General features: G+C 31.1%; 1 protein-coding gene across 4 annotated transcripts in view; it reads left to right on the forward strand.

Moving 5' to 3' along the window:
* LOC129740684 (glutamate receptor ionotropic, kainate 2-like) overlaps positions 1-25291 on the forward strand; it is a 107345-nt gene that overhangs the window by 58638 nt on the left and 23416 nt on the right. For 3 of the 4 annotated variants that reach the window (XR_008736333.1, XR_008736334.1, XR_008736335.1), the window contains exons 6-7: positions 2564-2824; positions 15268-15405. Coding sequence is in view for 1 of the 4 variants with exons in the window: in XM_055732446.1 (XP_055588421.1) it covers positions 2564-2824; positions 15268-15405; positions 18770-18907 (537 nt within the window). In the remaining 3 variants the exon portion in view is untranslated. Of the gene's footprint in view, positions 1-2563; positions 2825-15267; positions 15406-18769; positions 18908-25291 lie in introns of all 4 variants that reach the window. The other variant, XM_055732446.1, reaches the window with a different exon arrangement.

Genomic DNA, 25291 nt, shown 5'->3' on the forward strand with positions numbered 1-25291 from the left:
GGATCTCAATGAAACTTGATGTTTCCTCGAAGAGATTCCTTTTTCCTAACTCTAAGCGTTCATCTTTCGAGGATAAGATGGCTCGCTTCTTACAAATAATAAAACCACCAACCCACAGATAGAGTACTATGTATGCCGTAACCGGGGATCGATCTCATGTCCGCTGGCTTAGAAGACTTAAAGACTATCCTCTACGCCACGGGCTGCGGGCGGCTAAATTTAAAGCTAATATGAGACATTCTTCAAGAAACTAATTTCAGCTTCAATTTTATTTACTGCTTCGTATTCTTCTAAATGCTCAACTCTACATTAAAAAGAGTTTTGATATACTACACAAGGCCGCATAATTTACATTCTTCTAAGGTGCAAAGAATTTAAGAGCATTTTTTGATTAACTTTGGTGCCTGACACTTTTAAAAATAAACAGAAAAAATATTTGAGACAGTTTTGGATATGTCTGACAAAACTTTAAAATATAACAAAAAAATTTTGAAACAAAAGTTTTTATCAACTTTTCCCAAAACCGCATGTATTTTGATTTCTGCAAAAATGTTATACAAGTTTTCTATTTGTTAATTTTCCCAATTCGGTTAAATTATATATTTTAACGAGTTTTTAAGGAATCTTTTTAACTGAATTTTATTTCAGTTATTTTAAAAAAAAAAAACAATCACATAGTTAGGCAGACTTCAATAAATTTGTTAAATGAAACAAAATCTTTTTTTTTTAACTTTTTCAGCAATGTCAGAAATATTAGTCTTTCCAAATTTTCAAAACCGTAGAATTTAGAAACTTTTTTGACCATTCATCATCATCATCATTATTAAAATTATTATTCCTCAATAAAATAAAGTATAACAGATGAATTCAGTGTCGGTTTTTTAATTCTTTTATGTAGATTTGTTCATCAGCTATCAATTGATTTCACTTGAAACTGATTCATTTTTAAACTTATCAACTCCATATCAGCAAAACGAGACGTGATAGACAAAACTTGACTAAAGTTTCAAGGTCAGGACGCCAAAATGTAACAAATCTATCATAGGTACCAAAATTCTGTCTTTTGAATAATCAATTAATTTTTACAGAAAAGTTATTTAAATGGTAAGACGTTTTAATTGAGTCTTTTTCATATTCACATTATGTTTTAATTTTTGATAAGTTTTTTCACCGTTAGTTTTGTTTGTCCATAAGTTTGTTTTTGTTTTAAAAACCTGAAAATTTTGAGTTCTGAAAACATAATCTACTAGGAAGCCTCTATATCGAAATTTTATGGAGAAAAACCAAATTTTTCGCTTTTGTTCATTCTAGGACCTAATATTTCAATTAACGGAAAACAAAAAAAAAAATCAGTCTAGATATTTAAAACTATAACTGCGCACGAAAATTTAAAAAAACGTTCCACTCAAATTTATTATTTTCAGTTAGTTTTTGAATCGATCACAATTGATTTGACTTATCTATGAAAAGATTAATTATGATAAAAAATGAATCGAAACAGAAATTATAAAGCTAAATTTTCAATTGAAAATGAAAAAAAGAAATGTTAATTAGTATTATCGATAGTTACCTATTGTTTTCGTTCACAACAATTTATTATTCATTACAATTTTTATCGATGGTTAATTTCTTAGAATTCGGATTCAATTTCTATTTCAATCTGATGTTATATTATATGCATTCTTTTTCTGTGCACTGATTCTTATGTCCAAAGCTGATTTTATACAAAATTTCGATTAGAATTCATTCTCTAGTACTTCGAAAATATTGACATAGAATTTCTAGTTCAGAGTAAGAATCATCATTTTGAAATAATTTATTGATAACTTACCGGAAATAACATTCATTTGAAACTTTGATTCGTATTTATTTTCAATCGTATTAATAAAATTTAATTTTTTTTTTTAAGTTTGTGTGATGATCATGAGTAAGAAAATGATTTTAGAAATAATTTTACTTGTTTGTTGTGCATTTTTAAAAGAGTTATTATTTCTAGCTAAATTATTGAAAATTGGAAACCCCTCCACCCCTTTATGGGCGAAAGCTTCGCAAGGGCCTGGATCTCAGTCAATATGACCCTAAACGTCTAATTGCAACTTGTTTTACTCCGGTGGAAAAAAAAGTGGTATCGAAGCTTTCAGAAAAGAAGTTGGTCCTTACTCAATTGTACGGAAAACCAAAATCTGAAAATACGATTAAACTTCCCCGTAAGTTCTATCTAAAAGACCCCTGTTAAAGGTCCTTCAGGGGGTTTCAAAAAGCAAAATTATGTTTCTCAAGAAGTTATATAGTTTCCGAAGATTGTTGAACTTACTGTCCAATTTTCCAAAGCATTGCTTAGAATCATTATATGAAAATCTTATAATTTGCCCCCGATATTTCAATTTAATTTTGTGAAATAGAAAATGTCTTTCGCCTCATTTTTGCAGCATTTCAATTCTCTGACTATAAAATTGTAATATTGTTGCTTAAATTCACTAACGTCCAAAAATTTGACATTTAGCATTATAATTAAAAAAAATGTAATCCTTTCTCTATATTTTTCTCATTGAAAAAAACGCAGCGAATGGGACGGCATGATCAAGGAGCTGTTGGAGCAGCGGGCGGACCTCGCAATCGCCGACCTCACCATCACCTTCGAGCGGGAACAGGTGGTGGACTTCACGATGCCATTCATGAACCTGGGCATCTCGGTGCTGTACCGGAAACCAGTCAAACAACCACCGAATCTGTTCTCGTTCCTGTCGCCCCTGTCGCTGGACGTGTGGATCTACATGGCCACGGCCTATCTCGGCGTCTCGGTGCTGCTCTTCATCCTGGCACGGTGAGTTTCAGATGTTTGTTTTTCGGATGTTGAAGGCTTTTAAATCAACTTGTGGTCCTGATGACATCGTAGGTGAAAAAACCCGGTGGCACAGTGGGTTGGATATTAAAGAATTTTTTTAACGGAGCAAAAAAATAGGTAAACGGGAAAGTTAACCCACTTTGCCTGTTAGGATACGATCCATTCTCCAGTGAGCGGTGAAATGGACGGATGCAGGTCCACCAACAATCCGGTTGAAAAAAAAATCGCAGAAATTAATGGCTTGTGGATAACACTTCGAACTGCTCATGCACATATTTCACGTGACATGACACGTACGGTCAGGTTTTTTTCCCTGTCCCCTGCTGCTGAACCGAAACCAGACCAAAACCGAACGGCGATGATAAGGATGTGTTTTTTGGTTTTGGAACAACACACGGGAAAAAAAACCCGTGGAATTTAAACCTGCTGTCTTTGGAAGCTTTTTACCAGAGTGGTGGCTCCAGAGAGTGGCCCCAGAGAGTAAGCGAGATTCCGGGACCGAGCGCGTGCAGGTCACTTGATAACGAGTGAATGATGATGGAAATGACAGCCACACAAATGGATCAGACCACCCACGATGCTGTCATTATCAATTCGATTCAGAGCTTCCCCTCGCAGCTTTTAAAAAATAAGGACCCGACCATCTGGTTTCCCCAAACCCCTGAATTTAATTTAAACAAAACCAAAAAACATTTTGACCAAACACAGAATTGGCGAATCTACTGGCCCCGATTGGTCACGGTTGGTCGCTCGGTAACGCACAAATTATATATTTGCATGAAATATTGGTGCCAGTGGACCTCGGACCGGGCTTGACACGCGTTTTATTTGGATTCAAATGGGAGACACGGCTCCAAAATGAAGGTGGATTCAACGAAATGGATCAAACCTCAACCGAGGTTGATGGGTTTCGAATAATGAAAAATATATTGATAAAACAGATGTCAACGAAAATACTCTAAATAAAAAGGAAACAAAAAGAGTGTTCAGAAATCAAAATTTCAAATTTGTAAATATTATTTTAATTGTTTTCAAATTCAATAGATTAAGAATTTTAATTTTTTTCCCCGACCTGCTTCATTTCTCAACAATTATATAGCTAACTAAATTCGATTTTACAAATAAGAATAAATAAGATTCGGTACATCATTGGAAAAATTCACAAAATAGAAAAACAAGACTCCAATCTTAAAAAATCTGAAACCGTTTTTAAAATTCTTCAAAAAATTCTCGAAAATGCTTCGAAATGTACCAAAATTTTCAGCAACTCGCCAACACTCCTTAAGTTTTTAAAATGTCTAAGAACTTTTAAAGCTTTTCAACATATAAAAAAAATATTGAAATATTAGAAGAATTGTTGAAAATTATTCAAAGTTTTCAATATAAATCAAAGTTATTAAAATACTAAATTCCAATTTTTTTTCATGGCTCTTCAAGAAACTTCATCGTTTAACATAATTCTGTTAAAACTCTTCTTTCTGATTTCCAGTTTGAAAAAATTTCAGATCAATTTAAAAAACTTTGTAAAAATAAACAAAAAAATCAAAAAAATTCTAACTTATTCTATAAAATATAAATTTTTTTAACAATTTTGACAATTTTGACAATTTTGATAATTTTGACAATTTTGACAATTTTGACAATTTTGACAATTTTGACAATTTTGACAATTTTGACAATTTTGACAATTTTGACAATTTTGACAATTTTGACAATATTGACAATTTTGACAATTTTGACAATTTTGACAATTTTGACAATTTTGACAATTTTGACAATTTTGACAATTTTGACAATTTTGACAATTTTGACAATTTTGACAATTTTGACAATTTTGACAATTTTGACAATTTTGACAATTTTGACAATTTTGACAATTTTGACAATTTTGACAATTTTGACAATTTTGACAATTTTGACAATTTTGACAATTTTGACAATTTTGACAATTTTGACAATTTTGACAATTTTGACAATTTTGACAATTTTGACAATTTTGACAATTTTGACAATTTTGACAATTTTGACAATTTTGACACTTTTGACAATTTTGACAATTTTGACAATTTTGACAATTTTGACAATTTTGACAATTTTGACAATTTTGACAATTTTGACAATTTTGACAATTTTGACAATTTTGACAATTTTGACAATTTTGACAATTTTGACAATTTTGACAATTTTGACAATTTTGACAATTTTGACAATTTTGACAATTTTGACAATTTTGACAATTTTGACAATTTTGACAATTTTGACAATTTTGACAATTTTGACAATTTTGACAATTTTGACAATTTTGACAATTTTGACAATTTTGACAATTTTAACAATTTTGACAATTTTGACAATTTTGACAATTTTGACAATTCCGACAATTTTGACAATTTTGACAATTTTGACAATTTTGACAATTTTGACAATTTTGACAATTTTGACAATTTTGACAATTTTGACAATTTTGACAATTTTGACAATTTTGACAATTTTGACAATTTTGACAATTTTGACAATTTTGACAATTTTGACAATTTTGACAATTTTGACAATTTTGACAATTTTGACAATTTTGACAATTTTGACAATTTTGACAATTTTGACAATTTTGACAATTTTGACAATTTTGACAATTTTGACAATTTTGACAATTTTGACAATTTTGACAATTTTGACAATTTTGACAATTTTGACAATTTTGACAATTTTGACAATTTTGACAATTTTGACAATTTTGACAATTTTGACAATTTTGACAATTTTGACAATTTTGACAATTTTGACAATTTTGACAATTTTGACAATTTTGACAATTTTGACAATTTTGACAATTTTGACAATTTTGACAATTTTGACAATTTTGACAATTTTGGCAATTTTGACAATTTTGACAGTTTTAAAAAATTTTGACAATTTTGACAATTTTGACAATTTTGACAATTTTGACAATTTTGACAATTTTGACAATTTTGACAATTTTGACAATTTTGGCAATTTTGACAATTTGGACAGTATTAAAAAAAATTGACAATTTTGACAATTTTGACAATTTTGACAATTTTGACAATTTTGTCAATTTTGACAATTTTGACAATTTTGACAATTTTGACAATTTTGACAATTTTGACAATTTTGACAATTTTGACAATTTTGACAATTTTGACAATTTTGACAATTTTGACAATTTTGACAATTTTGACAATTTTGACAATTTTGACAATTTTGACAATTTTGACAATTTTGACAATTTTGACAATTTTGACAATTTTGACAATTTTGACAATTTTGACAATTTTGACAATTTTGACAATTTTGACAATATTGACAATTTTGACAATTTTGACAATTTTGACAATTTTGACAATTTTGACAATTTTGACAATTTTGACAATTTTGACAATTTTGACAATTTTGACAATTTTGACAATTTTGACAATTTTGAAAATTTTGACAATTTTGACAATTTTGACAATTTTGACAATTTTGACAATTTTGACAATTTTGACAATTTTGACAATTTTGACAATTTTGACAATTTTGACAATTTTGACAATTTTGACAATTTTGACAATTTTGACAATTTTGACAATTTTGACAATTTTGACAATTTTGACAATTTTGACAATTTTGACAATTTTGACAATTTTGACAATTTTGACAATTTTGACAATTTTGACAATTTTGACAATTTTGACAATTTTGACAATTTTGACAATTTTGACAATTTTGACAATTTTGACAATTTTGACAATTTTGACAATTTTGACAATTTTGACAATTTTGACAATTTTGACAATTTTGACAATTTTGACACTTTTGACAATTTTGACAATTTTGACAATTTTGACAATTTTGACAATTTTGACAATTTTGACAATTTTGACAATTTTGACAATTTTGACAATTTTGACAATTTTGACAATTTTGACAATTTTGACAATTTTGACAATTTTGACAATTTTGACAATTTTGACAATTTTGACAATTTTGACAATTTTGACAATTTTGACAATTTTGACAATTTTGACAATTTTGACAATTTTGACAATTTTGACAATTTTGACAATTTTGACAATTTTGACAATTTTGACAATTTTGACAATTTTGACAATTTTGACAATTTTGACAATTTTGACAATTTTGACAATTTTGACAATTTTGACAATTTTGACAATTTTGACAATTTTGACAATTTTGACAATTTTGACAATTTTGACAATTTTGACAATTTTGACACTTTTGACAATTTTGACAATTTTGACAATTTTGACAATTTTGACAATTTTGACAATTTTGACAATTTTGACAATTTTGACAATTTTGACAATTTTGACAATTTTGACAATTTTGACAATTTTGACAATTTTGACAATTTTGACAATTTTGACAATTTTGACAATTTTGACAATTTTGACAATTTTGACAATTTTGACAATTTTGACAATTTTGACAATTTTGACAATTTTGACAATTTTGACAATTTTGACAATTTTGACAATTTTGACAATTTTGACAATTTTGACAATTTTGACAATTTTGACAATTTTGACAATTTTGACAATTTTGACAATTTTGACAATTTTGACAATTTTGACAATTTTGACAATTTTGACAATTTTGACAATTTTGACAATTTTGACAATTTTGACAATTTTGACAATTTTGACAATTTTGACAATTTTGACAATTTTGACAATTTTGACAATTTTGACAATTTTGACAATTTTGACAATTTTGACAATTTTGACAATTTTGACAATTTTGACAATTTTGACAATTTTGACAATTTTGACAATTTTGACAATTTTGACAATTTTGACAATTTTGACAATTTTGACAATTTTGACAATTTTGACAATTTTGACAATTTTGACAATTTTTACAATTTTGACAATTTTGACAATTTTGACAATTTTGACAATTTTGACAATTTTGACAATTTTGACAATTTTGACAATTTTGACAATTTTGACAATTTTGACAATTTTGACAATTTTGACAATTTTGACAATTTTGACAATTTTGACAATTTTGACAATTTTGACAATTTTGACAATTTTGACAATTTTGACAATTTTGACAATTTTGACAATTTTGACAATTTTGACAATTTTGACAATTTTGACAATTTTGACAATTTTGACAATTTTGACAATTTTGACAATTTTGACAATTTTGACAATTTTGACAATTTTGACAATTTTATCAATTTTGACAATTTTGACAATTTTGACAATTTTGACAATTTTGACAATTTTGACAATTTTGACAATTTTGACAATTTCGACAATTTTGACAATTTTTACAATTTTGACAATTTAGACAATTTTGACAATTTTAACAAATTTGACAATTTTGACAAATTTGACAATTTTGATATTTTTGAGAGGTTTGACAATTTTGACAATTTTGACAATTTTGACATATTTGACAATTTTGACAATTTCGACAATTTTGACAATTTTGACAATTTTGACAATTTTGACAATTTTGACAATTTTGACAATTTTGACAATTTTGACAATTTTGACAATTTTGACAATTTTGACAATTTTGACAATTTTGACAATTTTGACAATTTTGACAATTTTGACAATTTTGATAATTTGACTATTTTGAAAATTTTGACAGTTTTTAAAAAATGGATTTTACTATTTTTTATACAAGCATTTTTCAAGCAAAAAGTTACAGGATTTTTTTTTGTCAAAGCCCCCCTTATGAGGCTCTTCCTACGGCCATGTTTTGTTTCAAAGTTTTTCAAAAATTTTTAAAATGTTCAAACAACAAAAATCGTTCTAAATCATTTTGAATAGTTTAAGATTGTAAACATAGTTCGAAACTGTTTAAATAATAAATTCTAGTTCTTCTTTGTCGTTATATTTTTGTGACGATTTACCAATTTCAAATTCCGTTTTGGTGCAATTGAAGTTTCGCCAATTTTACAGCCGGAAGCGGTTCATCATCTTTCTTGAAACAAGAAACTTGACAAATATCGGAACAATTCCACCGTCGCCGCCACGTAGGGACCAAGTAAAGTGCCATAAAGACCCGCTCTCGGCAATATCAGCAGCAGTAGCAATATCGCCTTCATCTTCATCATCTCCACAGAGCAATAATAATCATCAAACAATTTTTTGATTACTTTTTATCGACAGTCGGTTCGTCGTCAGCAAGTCGTTTTCCAAAAACTTCCTTCCTTTACGGCCCAGCTGAATATTATGGCCGTTAGATGAAGAGGACCACAAACTTCTTCAATTCGTGGTCCTCTTCCATTTAACTTTTATTGGACTGATTTTTGTTTTCATCTTACTTGCTCATCTCTCAAGTTGCTGAAACTGTCTAGGGACATCCCAATTTTGAGAATTTGCCGAATTTTGTTGTGTTCCACTTCGATTGCTCGGATGTGTTCTGAGAGCTCAAAAGTTGCCTGGAATTACAAAGTTAATTCTCAGACTTACTAAAGTTGACGAATCGTTTAGGTTTTTTTTTTTCCTCTGAAGAAAACAGCCTGAAATCGTTCCAATTCGATGAATATTAATTGGGTTCCGGATCGATTTCGGGTGTCCCAATCCGAAATAAAAATGTCCGAGCAATGAGTCGAAAATAGATTAGCACTTTCCAGAGATTCGAAATGTCGATTGAGATTCTTTGGATCGAACAGATGTTGATTTTTTTTTAATGACGAGAAGGAAGAATTGTAAACTTATAAAAGAATTCTTCATCCTTTGAACCTCACAACTAAATGTCTTTTCCCTGAATTAAAACTATAAAACAAAATTTCATTTTATAGATTGAGAAATGACAATATTGACAATTTCGATTTTTTTTTTTTTCGAGACAGTTTAACTAATTTCAATGTAAAAATGACGGTCGCCATGTAACTGCTTTTTTTTGTTAATGCACTCTGATTTTTGAATGGTCAATTTAATGATCCGTCCTTTTTCACATTTCAATGCCTATTGCAGCACTGCAGGAAGTGGATAAAAAGACGAAATCCAGAAACTAAAAACGATTCACTATCACTTTTACGCCTGGCAGCATATTTTAATGAAGTCGAAGGAAAATGAACCGCTGCCTCACTTTCACGGTTTTTTCCTCGTCGAGTTGAGCAGCAATTTTATGAACTTGAAAAAATGGCCCTTATCGGTAACAAACCGAGTGGTGATCGTTTTAGTTTTTTTTTTCGCTCAACAGTTCGAAGAGGTTTTGCAGATAGCGAGAAAAAAGAACATAAAATTTCCAAGGACCTGTTATCGAGGGATTGCTCGAAGGCACTTAAGTTCATTTTTTTATCCCATTTCCCTGCAGTTAGTTAAGTGTCCTGCAGCAATTTGCGTGGAGATGAGCCAAAATATGGAGCACGCGGTCCCCGTAAATGCGCTGTTATCGCAATGAAAGAACTCATTTTAAGAGTCTTGCGGGGTAAAATGCCGATTTTTTTACTTCCACAAAATGTGAGATTTTTTTTATGAGTTCCTACATAAAACACAATAACATCAAATTACTCTGCCTGTCTTAATGAGGGAAAAATTTTCCACAACATTCCTCAAAAGAAACTAGAGGGAGTTCACAAACATTTTTATTTCTGTCGCCGCGTAACTAAAAGGACCAGAAGCTTCATTGACCACCAAAGAACTTCCGAAAGACGAAGACGACGAAAAGTAACATCCATCGTCGCTCGGTACTTTTGGGTCATATATTTTCAACAGCGATTGCTGTCTCTTTATTCCATTTCAATTTGCGGCAGAACATTCGTGAAATACGTTTCGTGTAAAATTTCGCAATTTTGATCGATCACTAGTTAACAAAAGTCTTTTCTTCAAAAAAAATAATTAAAATGAAAATAAATTGAGAACAAAAATTATTAAAATAGCTGAACTTTTCAAATTCCATTTTTGTTCCAAAAGTGTCAAAGTTGTCAAAATTGTAAAATTTGTCACAACTGTCAAATTGTCAAAATAATCAATCTTGTCAAAATCGTAAAAATTGTCAAAATTGTCAAAATTGTCAAAATTGTCAAAATTGTCAAAATTGTCAAAATTGTCAAAATTGTCAAAATTGTCATAATTGTCAAAATTGTCAAAATTGTCAAAATTGTCAAAATTGTCAAAATTGTCAAAATAGTCAAAATTGTCAAATATCAAAATTGTCAAAATTGTCAAAATTGTCAAAATTGTCAAAATTGTCAAAATTGTCAAAATTGTCAAAATTGTCAAAATTGTCAAAATTGTCAAATTGTCAAATTGTCAAAATTGTCAAAATTGTCAAAATTGTCAAAATTGTCAAAATTGTCAAAATTGTCAAAATTGTCAAAATTGTCAAAATTGTCAAAATTGTCAAAATTGTCAAAATTGTCAAAATTGTCAAAATTGTCAAAACATTCAAAATTGTCAAAATTGTCAAAATTGTCAAAATTGTCAAAATTGTCAAAATTGTCAAAATTGTCAAAATTGTCAAAATTGTCAAAATTGTCAAAATTGTCAAAATTGTCAAAATTGTCAAAATTGTCATAATTGTCAAAATTGTCAAAATTGTCAAAATTGTCAAAATTGTCAAAATTGTCAAAATAGTCAAAATTATCAAAATTGTCAAAATTGTCAAAATTGTCAAAATTGTCAAAATTGTCAAAATTGTCAAAATTGTCAAAATTGTCAAAATTGTCAAAATTGTCAAAATTGTCAAAATTGTCAAAATTGTCAAAATTGTCAAAATTGTCAAAATTGTCAAAATTGTCAAAATTGTCAAAATTGTCAAAATTGTCAAAATTGTCAAAATTGTCAAAATTGTCAAAATTGTCAAAATTGTCAAAATTGTCAAAATTATCAAAATTGTCAAAATTGTCAAAATTGTCAAAATTGTCAAAATTGTCAAAATTGTCAAAATTGTCAAAATTGTCAAAATTGTCAAAATTGTCAAAATTGTCAAAATTGTCAAAATTGTCAAAATTGTCAAAATTGTCAAAATTGTCAAAATTGTCAAAATTGTCAAAATTGTCAAAATTGTCAAAATTGTCAAAATTGTCAAAATTGTCAAAATTGTCAAAATTGTCAAAATTGTCAAAATTGTCAAAATTGTCAAAATTGTCAAAATTGTCAAAATTGTCAAAATTGTCAAAATTGTCAAAATTGTCAAAATTGTCAAAATTGTCAAAATTGTCAAAATTGTCAAAATTGTCAAAATTGTCAAAATTGTCAAAATTGTCAAAATTGTCAAAATTGTCAAAATTGTCAAAATTGTCAAAATTGTCAAAATTGTCAAAATTGTCAAAATTGTCAAAATTGTCAAAATTGTCAAAATTGTCAAAATTGTCAAAATTTTCAAAATTGTCAAAATTGTCAAAATTGTCAAAATTGTCAAAATTGTCAAAATTGTCAAAATTGTCAAAATTGTCAAAATTGTCAAAATTGTCAAAATTGTCAAAATTGTCAAAATTGTCAAAATTGTCAAAATTGTCAAAATTGTCAAAATTGTCAAAATTGTCAAAATTGTCAAAATTGTCAAAATTGTCAAAATTGTCAAAATTGTCAAAATTGTCAAAATTGTCAAAATTGTCAAAATTGTCAAAATTGTCAAAATTGTCAAAATTGTCATTATTGTCAAAATTGTCAAAATTGTCAAAATTGTCAAAATTGTCAAAATTGTCAAAATAGTCAAAATTATCAAAATTGTCAAAATTGTCAAAATTGTCAAAATTGTCAAATTTGTCAAAATTGTCAAAATTGTCAAAATTGTCAAAATTGTCAAAATTGTCAAAATTGTCAAAATTGTCAAAATTGTCAAAATTGTCAAAATTGTCAAAATTGTCAAAATTGTCAAAATTGTCAAAATTGTCAAAATTGTCAAAATTGTGAAAATTGTCAAAATTGTCAAAATTGTCAAAATTGTCAAAATTGTCAAAATTGTCAAAATTGTCAAAATTGTCAAAATTGTCAAAATTGTCAAAATTGTCAAAATTGTCAAAACATTCAAAATTGTCAAAATTGTCAAAATTGTCAAAATTGTCAAAATTGTCAAAATTGTCAAAATTGTCAAAATTGTCAAAATTGTCAAAATTGTCAAAATTGTCAAAATTGTCAAAATTGTCAAAATTGTCAAAATTGTCAAAATTGTCAAAATTGTCAAAATTGTCAAAATTGTCAAAATTGTCAAAATTGTCAAAATTGTCAAAATTGTCAAAATTGTCAAAATTGTCAAAATTGTCAAAATTGTCAAAATTGTCAAAATTGTCAAAATTGTCAAAATTGTCAAAATTGTCAAAATTGTCAAAATTGTCAAAATTGTCAAAATTGTCAAAATTGTCAAAATTGTCAAAATTGTCAAAATTGTCAAAATTGTCAAAATTGTCAAAATTGTCAAAATTGTCAAAATTGTCAAAATTGTCAAAATTGTCAAAATTGTCAAAATTGTCAAAATTGTCAAAATTGTCAAAATTGTCAAAATTGTCAAAATTGTCAAAATTGTCAAAATTGTCAAAATTGTCAAAATTGTCAAAATTGTCAAAATTGTCAAAATTGTCAAAATTGTCAAAATTGTCAAAATTGTCAAAATTGTCAAAATTGTCAAAATTGTCAAAATTGTCAAAATTGTCAAAATTGTCAAAATTGTCAAAATTGTCAAAATTGTCAAAATTGTCAAAATTGTCAAAATTGTCAAAATTGTCAAAATTGACAAAATTGTCAAAATTGTCAAAATTGTCAAAATTGTCAAAATTGTCAAAATTGTCAAAATTGTCAAAATTGTCAAAATTGTCAAAATTGTCAAAATTGTCAAAATTGTCAAAATTGTCAAAATTGTCAAAATTGTCAAAATTGTCAAAATTGTCAAAATTGTCAAAATTGTCAAAATTGTCAAAATTGTCAAAATTGTCAAAATTGTCAAAATTGTCAAAATTGTCAAAATTGTCAAAATTTTCAAAATTTTCAAAATTGTCAAAATTGTCAAAATTGTCAAAATTGTCAAAATTGTCAAAATTGTCAAAATTGTCAAAATTGTCAAAATTGTCAAAATTGTCAAAATTGTCAAAATTGTCAAAATTGTCAAAATTGTCAAAATTGTCAAAATTGTCAAAATTGTCAAAATTGTCAAAATTGTCAAAATTGTCAAAATTGTCAATTTTTCAAAATTGTCAAAATTGTCAAAATTGTCGAAATTGTCAAAATTGTCAAAATTGTCAAAATTGTCAAAATTGTCAAAATTGTCAAAATTGTCAAAATTGTCAAAATTGTCAAAATTGTCAAAATTGTCAAAATTGTCAAAATTGTCAAAATCGTCAAAATTGTCAAAATTGTCAAAATTGTCAAAATTGTCAAAATTGTCAAAATTGTCAAAATTGTCAAAATTGTCAAAATTGTCAAAATTGTCAAAATTGTCAAAATTGTCAAAATTGTCAAAATTGTCAAAATTGTCAAAATTATCAAAATTGTCAAAATTGTCAAAATTGTCAAAATTGTCAAAATTGTCAAAATTGTCAAAATTGTCAAAATTGTCAAAATTGTCAAAATTGTCAAAATTGTCAAAATTGTCAAAATTTTCAAAATTGTCAAAATTGTCAAAATTGTCAAAATTTGTCAAAATTTGTCAAAATTATCAAAATTGTCAAAATTGTCAAAATTGTCAAAATTGTCAAAATTGTCAAAATTGTCAAAATTGTCAAAATTGTCAAAATTGTCAAAATTGTCAAAATTGTCAAAGTTGTCAAAATTTTAAAAATTTACAAAATTGGTAAAAATGTCAAAATTGTAAAATTTTCTAATTTTTTTAAATAGTCAGAGGATTTTTATAGTTTTCACCTAAAGAAATAAAATTCGATTAGTCAAATTCCATAATAAAAATGGGTTGGTCGACATGAATAGTCAAATCCGAAGTTATCCACAAGCCATTTGAATTGAAAAGTATCGAACGTGCGATAAAATGAAACTGCATCAGCTGAACGACCTCACAAGATTAAGGAACGCTACCTAGGCCTCGTTTGGAAATCCTACTCTCTGGAGCCACCCGTCGTCGCCGTAATGGAATAAGCAGAAGCGCCCCAAAAAGTGCATCCTCAATGTGGCCATTTCTTAGGCAGGCAAGATTTCCTGACACCCGTAAATCACAACACTGAATTGAAACCCGAATGGAGCTGCAGCAGCATCAGAGGAATCAATATTCAAATCGCATCTCATAAATTCTTTTCAGGCTCTCTTTTGGGGAAACAAACCCGAAGGAGAAAAAATCCAATAGATTTACCTCGTCTGCACGTATTCGGAAAAAGTGCCAAATCCAGAGAATTGAATTTCCTTTCCCACTGTTTTCCCCGCAAACTTATAGGTGGGTGGGACTTGTATCATTATACCGGCCAGATATTTTTCAGGACGATTATTCTAGGAGCCATGCATGCATACATAAAACACTTTTGAAATTTTAAATCTGCATCTATTTAGGTTCACCCCATACGAGTGGCCGACGCCGAATCCCTGTGATCCCCATCCGGAGAAGCTGCAGACCCAGTTTACCCTGATGAATTGTATGTGGTTCGCGATCGGATCCCTGATGCAACAGGGTTGCGACTTTCTGCCCAAGTAAGATGCCGGAACTGTTGGGAAGTTGAGTGACACTTTCGAGGGCAGGGATTGGATGTCTTTTTTTTAATATGTGGGGACTGTACGTCTTGCCGTTTCAGAAAACTCGTATTTTGAAATACAATTATGCTTTGAATGTTTTTTTTTCTTTTTTGTTTCAAAAAAATTAAAGGCGATGACGCGACGATACTACAAAATATTAGGACTGTAGCCATTAGGACAATCAAATAAAATAATAATAAAAAAAATTAATTCAAAATGCAATGCAGAGAATCAACTCGACATTTTAAATTTGTTTCAAAGTATAGAAATTTTTCAATTATTAAATTTTGAAAGTAATTTAAGATTTAGAACTAAAGGCCTCACTTTACCATAAATTTCCAAGGACATCTGAATCGTTATCCATCAAATTAATCATTCTTATTTTGTTTTCTCCGGTCTTGTAACAAATTCTTCACGAAAGCTTTTTTTCTCAACCAAAACGATTGATTCCTCCAACCACAACGAGCCGCTATAAATCAACGAGATAAAATTTCAATTTTTTCCCTTCAGTTCCATTCCTCATTTCGATAGAAAGTAAAACAACGATAGAAAGAAATCAGTCACCAAAAGCAAGATTACAGGAATGTGGTTTGGCAAAAACCAATCCATCGTGGTGCCGTTACGTAATTTGCTACACGACTAATCTTTCGATCTGTGAAGAAATCCTTCGTTTCTTCCTTCCCAAGCACGAGGAAGGAGATGTCAAATTATTCCTAGGCTAAAGTTGCACGAGTTTTTTCTATTTTTTTTTTCTTAAAAAGTCGAGAAGGGAATCAACTTTTGTGTTACCCAACGACAATCTTGGTAGGTTTAGGTTGGTTTTTTTCTTTCCGCCGAACATCCAACAATCAGTTTGATGAGTTTTTTCCGACAAAAAAAGTAAACTCAGCCGCACATACACGCGATTTGTACAACAAGCAAGATGAACGACGACGAATGACAAACCCACAAAAAGTAGCAAAAAAGAAGCATCCAAACCGCCCTCGAGCCCTAGAAAATGTACTCACAAAATATTCATCGAACAAGAGTTTGATTTCGCTTGAATTTCAACCCCCAACAGATAGAAAAGGAAAAAAACTTGAATGTTTTTGGTTCTAGTGTTTTTTTCGTTTTGCATTTTGTTCAACTTGGTGGGAGAATCTTTTCAAAGCTTTTTTAAGTTTTGTCTGTTTTCGTCAGTTTATTTTTTCCAATAACCTCGTTTTCATGAAACCTTTGAAAGTGTATCAGCTGATTTTGTATTTTAATTGTCAAAATTGTCAAAATTGTCAAAATTGTCAAAATTGTCAAAATTTGTCAAAATTATCAAAATTGTCAAAATTGTCAAAATTGTCAAAATTATCAAAATTGTCAAAATTGTCAAAATTGTCAAAATTGTCAAAATTGTCAAAATTGTCAAATTTGTCAAAATTGTCAAAATTGTCAAAACTGTCAAAATTGTTAAAATTGTCAAAATTTTCAAAATTGTCAAAATTGTCAAAATTGTCAAAATTGTCAAAATTGTCAAAATTGTCAAAATTATCAAAATTGTCAAAATTGTCAAAATTGTCAAAATTGTCAAAATTGTCAAAATTGTCAAAATTGTCAAAATTGTCAAAATTGTCAAAATTGTCAAAATTGTCAAAATTGTCAAAATTGTCAAAATTGTCAAAATTGTCAAAATTGTCAAAATTGTCAAAATTGTCAAAATTGTCAAAATTGTCAAAATTGTCAAAATTGTCAAAATTGTCAAAATTGTCAAAATTGTCAAAATTGTCAAAATTGTCAAAATTGTCAAAATTGTCAAAATTGTCAAAATTGTCAAAATTGTCAAAATTGTCAAAATTGTCAAAATTGTCAAAATTGTCAAAATTGTCAAAATTGTCAAAATTGTCAAAATTGTCAAAATTGTCAAAATTGTCAAAATTGTTAAAATTGTCAAAATTGTCAAAATTGTTAAAAATTGTCAAAATTGTCAAACTATCAAAATTGTGAAGATCGAGACACTGTAAAAATTTCAAAACCTTTAAAAACTGTCAAAATTGTTAAAACATTTCTTTGTGTGTTGGGTACACGCTTCGCAAGTTTTACTCAAACGTTTTTAAATATAACCCTTTTTAACTAATTTATTAGTTAGCTCGAAATGAAGACAAATAATTAAAGTCGATTTTGGTTTTTCGTTATTGATTTGAATGTTTATTAGAAGACTCGTTTTGAAAAATAAGTTCTCGCTACCATTGATTGATTTTGCAACGGAAGTAAATTCCATAATCAGATGAATTCCGAAAGGGAACGTCAAACAAATTTAACGAAGTTCGGTTTGAAAAACCATCAATCAAATGCCAATAAAATAATTATTACTTCCCATCGGAAAGCTCCCCGGTTCTACTAATAATGGTTTGGAAATTGCAACCTACAAGCAGCTTACCAGAACGAACAAACTAACTTTCCCGGACTTTACCTGGACGATGGAGTTTTTTCTGTGCTCTAGCAATGGGGAGAGATTCCATTGAAGGGGAATTTTTTTTCTCCTTCTCAATCAAAAAACATTGTAAAATGTGGTACCCGATTCGGGCGATAGTATCCCATGGATGCAATCACATCAGTTGGAAAAGTAGCTGCTCGGCTGCTTCCATGCTACGATATTAATGAATCCGCTTGTTTATTCATAGATTGCAATTCCATTGATTCGAAATTGCGAATCGAATAGTTGGACTAGGGAGAGATTTTTTTCCCTCGTCTTCTTTGGTATCATTTTGTTACCTTCAGCGAGCTTTTATTTTCACGATTTGGCTGGAATGTGAAAAAAATCCGTAAAAAAAATTCACATTTTAGATCATTCCATTCAATTTTGCAAAGATAATAGTTATAAGCCATCCAATGCAAATAAAGTATTTGAAAATATTTTTTCAACTGTAAATAAACTTTAAATAAATTATTGATTATGAATTATCTGTTCTGCTAAACGTGTTTGAAATCCTGAAATGAATCAAGCTTCTCCTAATTCAAATTGAGTCATAAAATTCACACTGCTCCATCCCGAAAAGGATGCCTCGACTTGTTGCGATCGTTTCGTATCCCCTCCAGAATACTGATTTTGATTTCTCCGTTTTTTATTCTCTTTTTTCTATTGCCATCCAATCAACCTTATCCTGGACCATCGAACAACCACCGAATGAACCCGTAAAACCAACCAATCGAACCTACCCACCTGTAACTACATCCATAAATACACACGATACTCATACCTGAACTGCTGACGAAAAAAAAACAAAAACAAAAACAAATCAAATACACACACCCACACACTCAAACAAACGAAAACAAAACCAAACATGCTCAGCTTCACGCCGTACGAGTGGGAGAACCCCCATCCCTGCAACTCCGAGCCACTTTTCCTGGAGAACAGCTTCACCCTGCTCAATTCGCTCTGGTTCACGATCGGATCGTTGATGCAACAGGGTTGCGATATTGCCCCCAAGTAAGTTCAAACCCTTGGCCCTTCACCTTACAACAACACCCACAGTCTCCAATCAATCAAATCAACCAACTCAAATGTGTGTAAAGCTTGAGTAACCAACCACCAGAAAGCACCTTTAACTGCCTTCCTTATGTGTTTTTTGGTTGATTTGTTTTATTTGTTTATTGGGATATTGTTTGTGCGAAATTTCCGCCGTTGTTTTGTTGCCGGGTCTGGCAAGACAAAAAAGCAAGCTTCCGGGACTTCTTCTGTTTTTTTTGTTGCATTATGGTTTCTATTTTTGTACCTTCCTGCGCAATTCCGGGAACGTTTGCTTCTTTTTTAAATTTAAAGACTGTTTTGGAACATTTCCCTTGGAATCGATACAATTCTATTGAAAAAAATTTACGGTCGCCATACAAATTTGCTGATGGAAAATTATTTGAAACTATCCATTTTATGACACAAAAACAAACCTTGAAACTGGTCAAAATATAGGACTTTCAAATGACATAAAAAATCATATGACATAAAAGATAATATGCTCTTACGCTACAAAACACTTTTTAAAACATACCAGGACATTTTTTCAGTCCAAACAATTATCAAAAGAACTCAAAGAGATACTTCATGAATATTTGCAATATATCATGTGTAAATTTGACTTGAAATAGACTTAAACTAATCTATGGGACCACACCTGATAATACTTCTTCATATGACCTGTGAAAAAGTTTTAACAACAATTCGATGTTTCCTTGAAACATACCGGGAGGGAATTTGAGTCCAAATGGCAATCTCATGAATTTGAACTAGACTTCTAGTAAAGTTCCAATTTTTGGCAAGGTTGCCAATTGCCCAGTTTTTTTTCTGAAAGTTGGAACATAGCCGAAACATTTTTGAGTCCGAAAGGCAACCTAATGAATTCGAACCTAGACTTCTGGCGAAGTTTGAATTTTGACACGTTCCTTAATAGCTGTTTCTTTTTGAAAATTGGAACTCAACGGGAAACATTTTAAGTCCAAAAGGCATTCTAATGAATTCGAACCCAGACTCTTAGTCAAGTTGATGTTCCGAGCACCAAAGGTGAACTGGAACATTTCAGGGTCAATTTTGAGTACGAAAGGTAATCTTATAATCTTCTAGTCCATTTTGACATTTATCACGGTCGCCAATAGTTGATTTGGACCATCCATCTTGGACCCTCCTCGCATCATTCTAGGATCCTTATTGGATCATTTTTGAAACTTTTTTGGGCTATCTTAGATCCTTTGTAAACGAATCTTAGCTCTTTCTTGGACCTTTTTGTACCTTTCTTAGAGCTTCCTTAAACCATTTTTGGGGTCGTCTTGGACCGCTCTTGGCTACTTCTTGGATTCTTCTTGAATCCAAGACCATTCTTGGACACTTTTTGGGCCCTTCTGGACCCTTTTGAATCCGTCTCAAGCCTTTTTTAGATCCTTCATCAACAATGTTGGATTCTACTTCGATCTTTTTTTTAAACTCTTCTTGAGCTTTTCTTGGATCTTTCAAATCATTACTGGATTGTTCGTGAACAGTTTTCGGATTCTCTTGTACTATTCTTGTTAGACTGGGCATTTCTTAGGCTCGTGTCAGGACCCTTATTGGACCATTCCTAGGTCCTTTTAGAATATCTTATACTATGATAGTTCTTAATTTGGATCTACCGTAAACCAGTTTAGGACCCTTATCGGACCCTTCTTGTACTATGCTAGGTCTCTTTTTAGATCCTTCTTGTGCCTCCTCAACCCTTCTTGTGCCCTTCTTGCAACCTTTTTAGATCTTTTCAGACCATTCTAATACCCTTTGAGGAATCATTTTGGAACCTAATTAAACTATTCTCGGACCCTTTTTGCGTCTTTCTTTGATCCTTTTAAACCTTTCTTAGACTATCTTGGATCCTTCGTAACTAATCATAGCACTGTCTTCTACCCTTTGGTACTTTTCTCAGAGCCTTTTTAAGCCATTCTTGGACCCTTCTCGGACCCTTCCGAACACTTCCGGAAACTTTCTTGAATCAATGTCTATCTTTATTGGGCCCTTTCTTGACCCTTTTGGATCCCTCTCGAGCCTTTCTTGGACCTTTCTTAGATCCTTCATCAACAATGTTGGATTCTTCTTTGACTCTTCTTGGGCTAATTTTGCATCTTTCAAATCATTATTGAAGTCTTCTTGAACCGTTTTCGGACTCTTTTGTGCCTTTCTTGTTAGACCACTTTTGGTTATTCCATTAGCTCTTCTCAGGACCCTTCTTGGACAACCTGGATCCTTTTAAGAATATCTTGTACTCTCATTGTCCTTTTCTTGGACCAACCGTAAACCAGTTTGGGATTCTTGGATTATTCTTAGACCGTTCTTGGTTATTCTAGCCCTATGCCAGAACCTTTTATGGGTCCTTCTTAGGTTCTCTTCAACCCTTCGTGAAGCCTTCTTGTGACCTTTTTGAACACTGCTTGATCCGTTATTGCACCCTTCTTGGACGCTTTAAAGATCCTTTTTAAGCCTGGGGGGACCTTCCTTGAGTCCTTCTTGGGTCCTCTTCTTGAATCTTTCCCAAATCAATGTTGGATTCTTATACGATTCGTTTTGGACCCTACTTGGATGCTTCTTGGACCCTTCTTGAACCCTTCTTGGAACCTTCTTGGACCCTTCTTGGAACCTTCTTGGATCCTTCTCAGATTTTTCTTGGGCCCTTGTTGGACCGAATTCGGAGCTTTGTTGTATGCTTCTTCTCAGACTACTATAGGACCCTTCTTGGGGTCTTTTCGGGACCCATCTGGAATCCTTTCAAGACTAGCTAATTTTTTTCTTAGCCTTATTTAGACCCTTCATAATACATTTGTTACCCTCTTTTGATCCTTTTTGGATCTTTCTCAGATCATTCTAGGCCCTTATTATGCCCTCCTCTATTTGTATGTGCCCTTCGTAGCCTTTTTTGGGTCCGTTTCGGATAATTATTGGACTCCATGGACCTAAATATTCGGTTTTCAATTTTCCCGTGCTGTCTTGGTCAAGGGACCGAGCAACTCCTTTCAAGGCACCGTTTGGATTTTTTTTTATAATAAGAATCTCCGATTTAGTTTCAGAAGTGATAATTTCAAGGTTTATGTTGTAATTATGTAATCAAATTGTACTTTCGAACTTCTTTGAATTATCGGAAAAATCTCTCACAGTCTTGATTCCTCGAAAATTTGCATCATGTTACAACTGAGCATCTCGAGAACGGCGCAGTGTAATCTTGACGATAACTTTATACGCTGGATGTAGTTCGGAATCTTCACAGCAAATTGCTGATAACGCTCTGGTCTGCCAGTTGGAAAAACCGACTTATAGCCTATTGATTTTACGAGCAATCAATTTCTATAAAGTGTATGTGTGAAATTCTCCGAAATTTTATAAACCGAAAGCTCTTAAGCCGGTTAAACAACTGCTTGACTGAAAAACTTCCAGTGAAACGATCAAACTGCATCAAAGCAATAGTAAGTAAATATCCCGAAGTCTCATTCCAGGTATTGAGGTTGAGTACCCACTATGCACGTATGTATTTATTTATGTACCCGACTCGAAGGATGGAGCAACCGCAGCAAAGCTGTATCTATTTCAAAAACAGTTAACCAGCATAAAAGTCACAAATGCTCAACTTTCTGTAAAAGTTGGACCCTTCCCACAAACAAGACTGCTCCATAACCGAAACCCATGGAGCCCCAGCAAAAACTTTCTACATGTATGCAGATGGCCAACTTTTTCATCGACTGATGCAACATCATTGAGTTCGCTTCAGTTTTTTTGTGTTGATACTTTTGAATCAAATTGCTACAGAATGTGTATTGTAGATTGCTGTTGAAAATTCTTTGGAAAAGGTAGTTTTTGCCACACTTTCCATATAGTAGTTTCATAGTTTTTCCCCTGCGAACTTTTCAGCCCAAATAAAGGTGCGCACACACTCACACTCTTTTCAGGTGTTGTTCGAAACTCATGTTCTGACGTCCGTCCTCCACTTTCATTCTGGAAACTAAAAGTGGTCGATGTGTTACATCCTGTTTGTATCAATGATGATGATGCTAATATGCATCGGAAGCCATCGGAAATGTAATCATCGAGAGCCATCGAAAGTTTTATCCCGTTTCTGTAGTTGGTCGGTTGTTCGATGGTTGGTTTTGTGGTTTGAGAATAGAACGAAAAAAAACCTCATCCAAAAAAACTTTGACATTGATCTCTACTGGGTCGGTTTACTTGTATGTTTTGAGCCGAGTTAGTAGGATGTGAACGGGAAAGGGAGATTTAGTTTTTCCAGATGCGAAATTTTTGTCTGGTTGCATGAATAATTTTTGCCAATGGATTCCAGTTGAGAGAATTTTAAAAGTTTTTGAAATTCAAAAGTTTGACAGAATTTGGGGTAACAAGGTAACTTTCTTAAAATTAATAAACTCTTTTTTAAAAATATTGCAGAATGTTGAATGCACTTATTATTTTTTCTAATAATGACTTCTCTGTAAAAAGTACTTTATAACGGTTCTCTTAAGAAGAAAGCATTCCTCAATGAAACGAAACTTCAGAATTCTGGTTTTTACAGCTTAGTTCGCTATAGAAATCATTTTATCCTTGAAGCAAATTTCCTTACTGAACAACTTTTTTTATCAATTGAGTTTAGTTCAGTGTCAGGAGAACTCTTTGAAAACTGGCAGAGACAGCTTTTAGTCCAAATGACATTCGTATAAATTGAAATACATACTTCAGAACAATTTCATCACAATGAATAAAAAAAACAATCATAAGGAGAAAAGTTGTTCGGGAGTATTCGAACTCCCTCGATTCCCATATGGACTTAATGATGTCCCTGCTACATTCCTATGTGTTTTCTAAACACCGATCAAACCTGTTTCAATAACTATGAAGTTGAAATGACAAAATTGCCAAAAATGACAAAAATGACAAAAATGACAAAAATGACAAAAATGACAAAAATGACAAAAATGACAAAAATGACAAAAAGGACAAAAATGACAAAAATGACAAAAATGACAAAAATGACAAAAATGACAAAAATGACAAAAATGACAAAAATGACAAAAATGACAAAAATGACAAAAATGACAAAAATGACAAAAATGACAAAAATGACCAAAATGACCAAACTGACAAAACTGACAAAAATGATAAAAATTATAAAAATGATATAAATGATAAAAATTCACATCAATATCAAAAATCCACAAAAATGTCGAAATTTTCTATATGTAAGATTATTTTAATCATGTTTTCATTATAACAACATGATTTTTCATCCAGTCGTTTTGGTTTTTGCCTGGCTTCAGAACTAAGATTATATTTTTCTGTAGTTTTTGATACTTTAAGAGTCCCCTTTGGACTGAAAACTGTCCCTGCTACATTACAACTTGTGATTAAAACACTCAACAAAATTCAATAAAAAAATTGAGTTGTTCAATCATGAAATCTATTCACAAATATTTAAGATGCCAAAATTCAATACATATTAAGTGAGGAAAGTAAACTAAACGATGAAATAAAAGTACGTGAGTGGCGTTAAATGGTGCAGAAATTTCACCCTCACACACTTTCTTTTTTACAAAAAAAAAAAATAGACGAAGATATCGAGTGCGACAAAAAGGAGAATCACTTTGTACCGCATCGGGGCATAGTAATAATCGGGCCCCTCTGGAAGAAAGTGAGAGGTGCAAAAAAGCTTTCAAGAGGATGAAAAGCTGTATAATGGCCAGAGAATCGGTATGGTGTGGCAACAAAAGCCGATTCAACCCAAGAAAGCCGAGAAAATTCGCAAAAGGGAAAAGAAAACCCGACGATAGTGTGAATTGTTGCAATCTTTGCTGTTGAGCTTCTTTTCTCAATCTTGTCCTACTGGGTGTCGGGATAAAAGGGTAAGCTTATTTACATCAGCTTCGTTACAATAGAACCGGAAATGTACAGGAGTAGTTTTTTTTTTACTTAACGCTATTCTCATACACGGATTTTCTTGTGGCAAAATATTGAAAGCCCGCTTCGGCCTGTTGCATGTCTTGAATTCACAGAGAGAAGAAAAAAGAAAAGAATAACTATAAACCTATCAGAAACAGGCGTATCGAGCAGAGAATTCCACAAAAAGTCCCCGGAGGCCCTGGAGGCCCCACACAGTTCCCGAAATGGATGGAAGATTTTGTTCTGTAAATGGAACTTCTTTTCTAACCCTTAGAATCCGAGAGCACTTTCGAGCTTCGATTCGTTCCATCCGAATGGTTGGATGGTTGTTCGATCATCTATCGGCTCATTCAATTCACTTCAGAAAAAAATGTATACATTGTTGCGAGTCCCACATGGAAATTTTTGCCTAGGCTATCCTTTAGAATTCCCATGAGGTTTTTTTCGACT

This window comes from Uranotaenia lowii, chromosome 1, assembly GCF_029784155.1.
Source record: "Uranotaenia lowii strain MFRU-FL chromosome 1, ASM2978415v1, whole genome shotgun sequence".
Taxonomy (NCBI): domain Eukaryota; kingdom Metazoa; phylum Arthropoda; class Insecta; order Diptera; family Culicidae; genus Uranotaenia; species Uranotaenia lowii.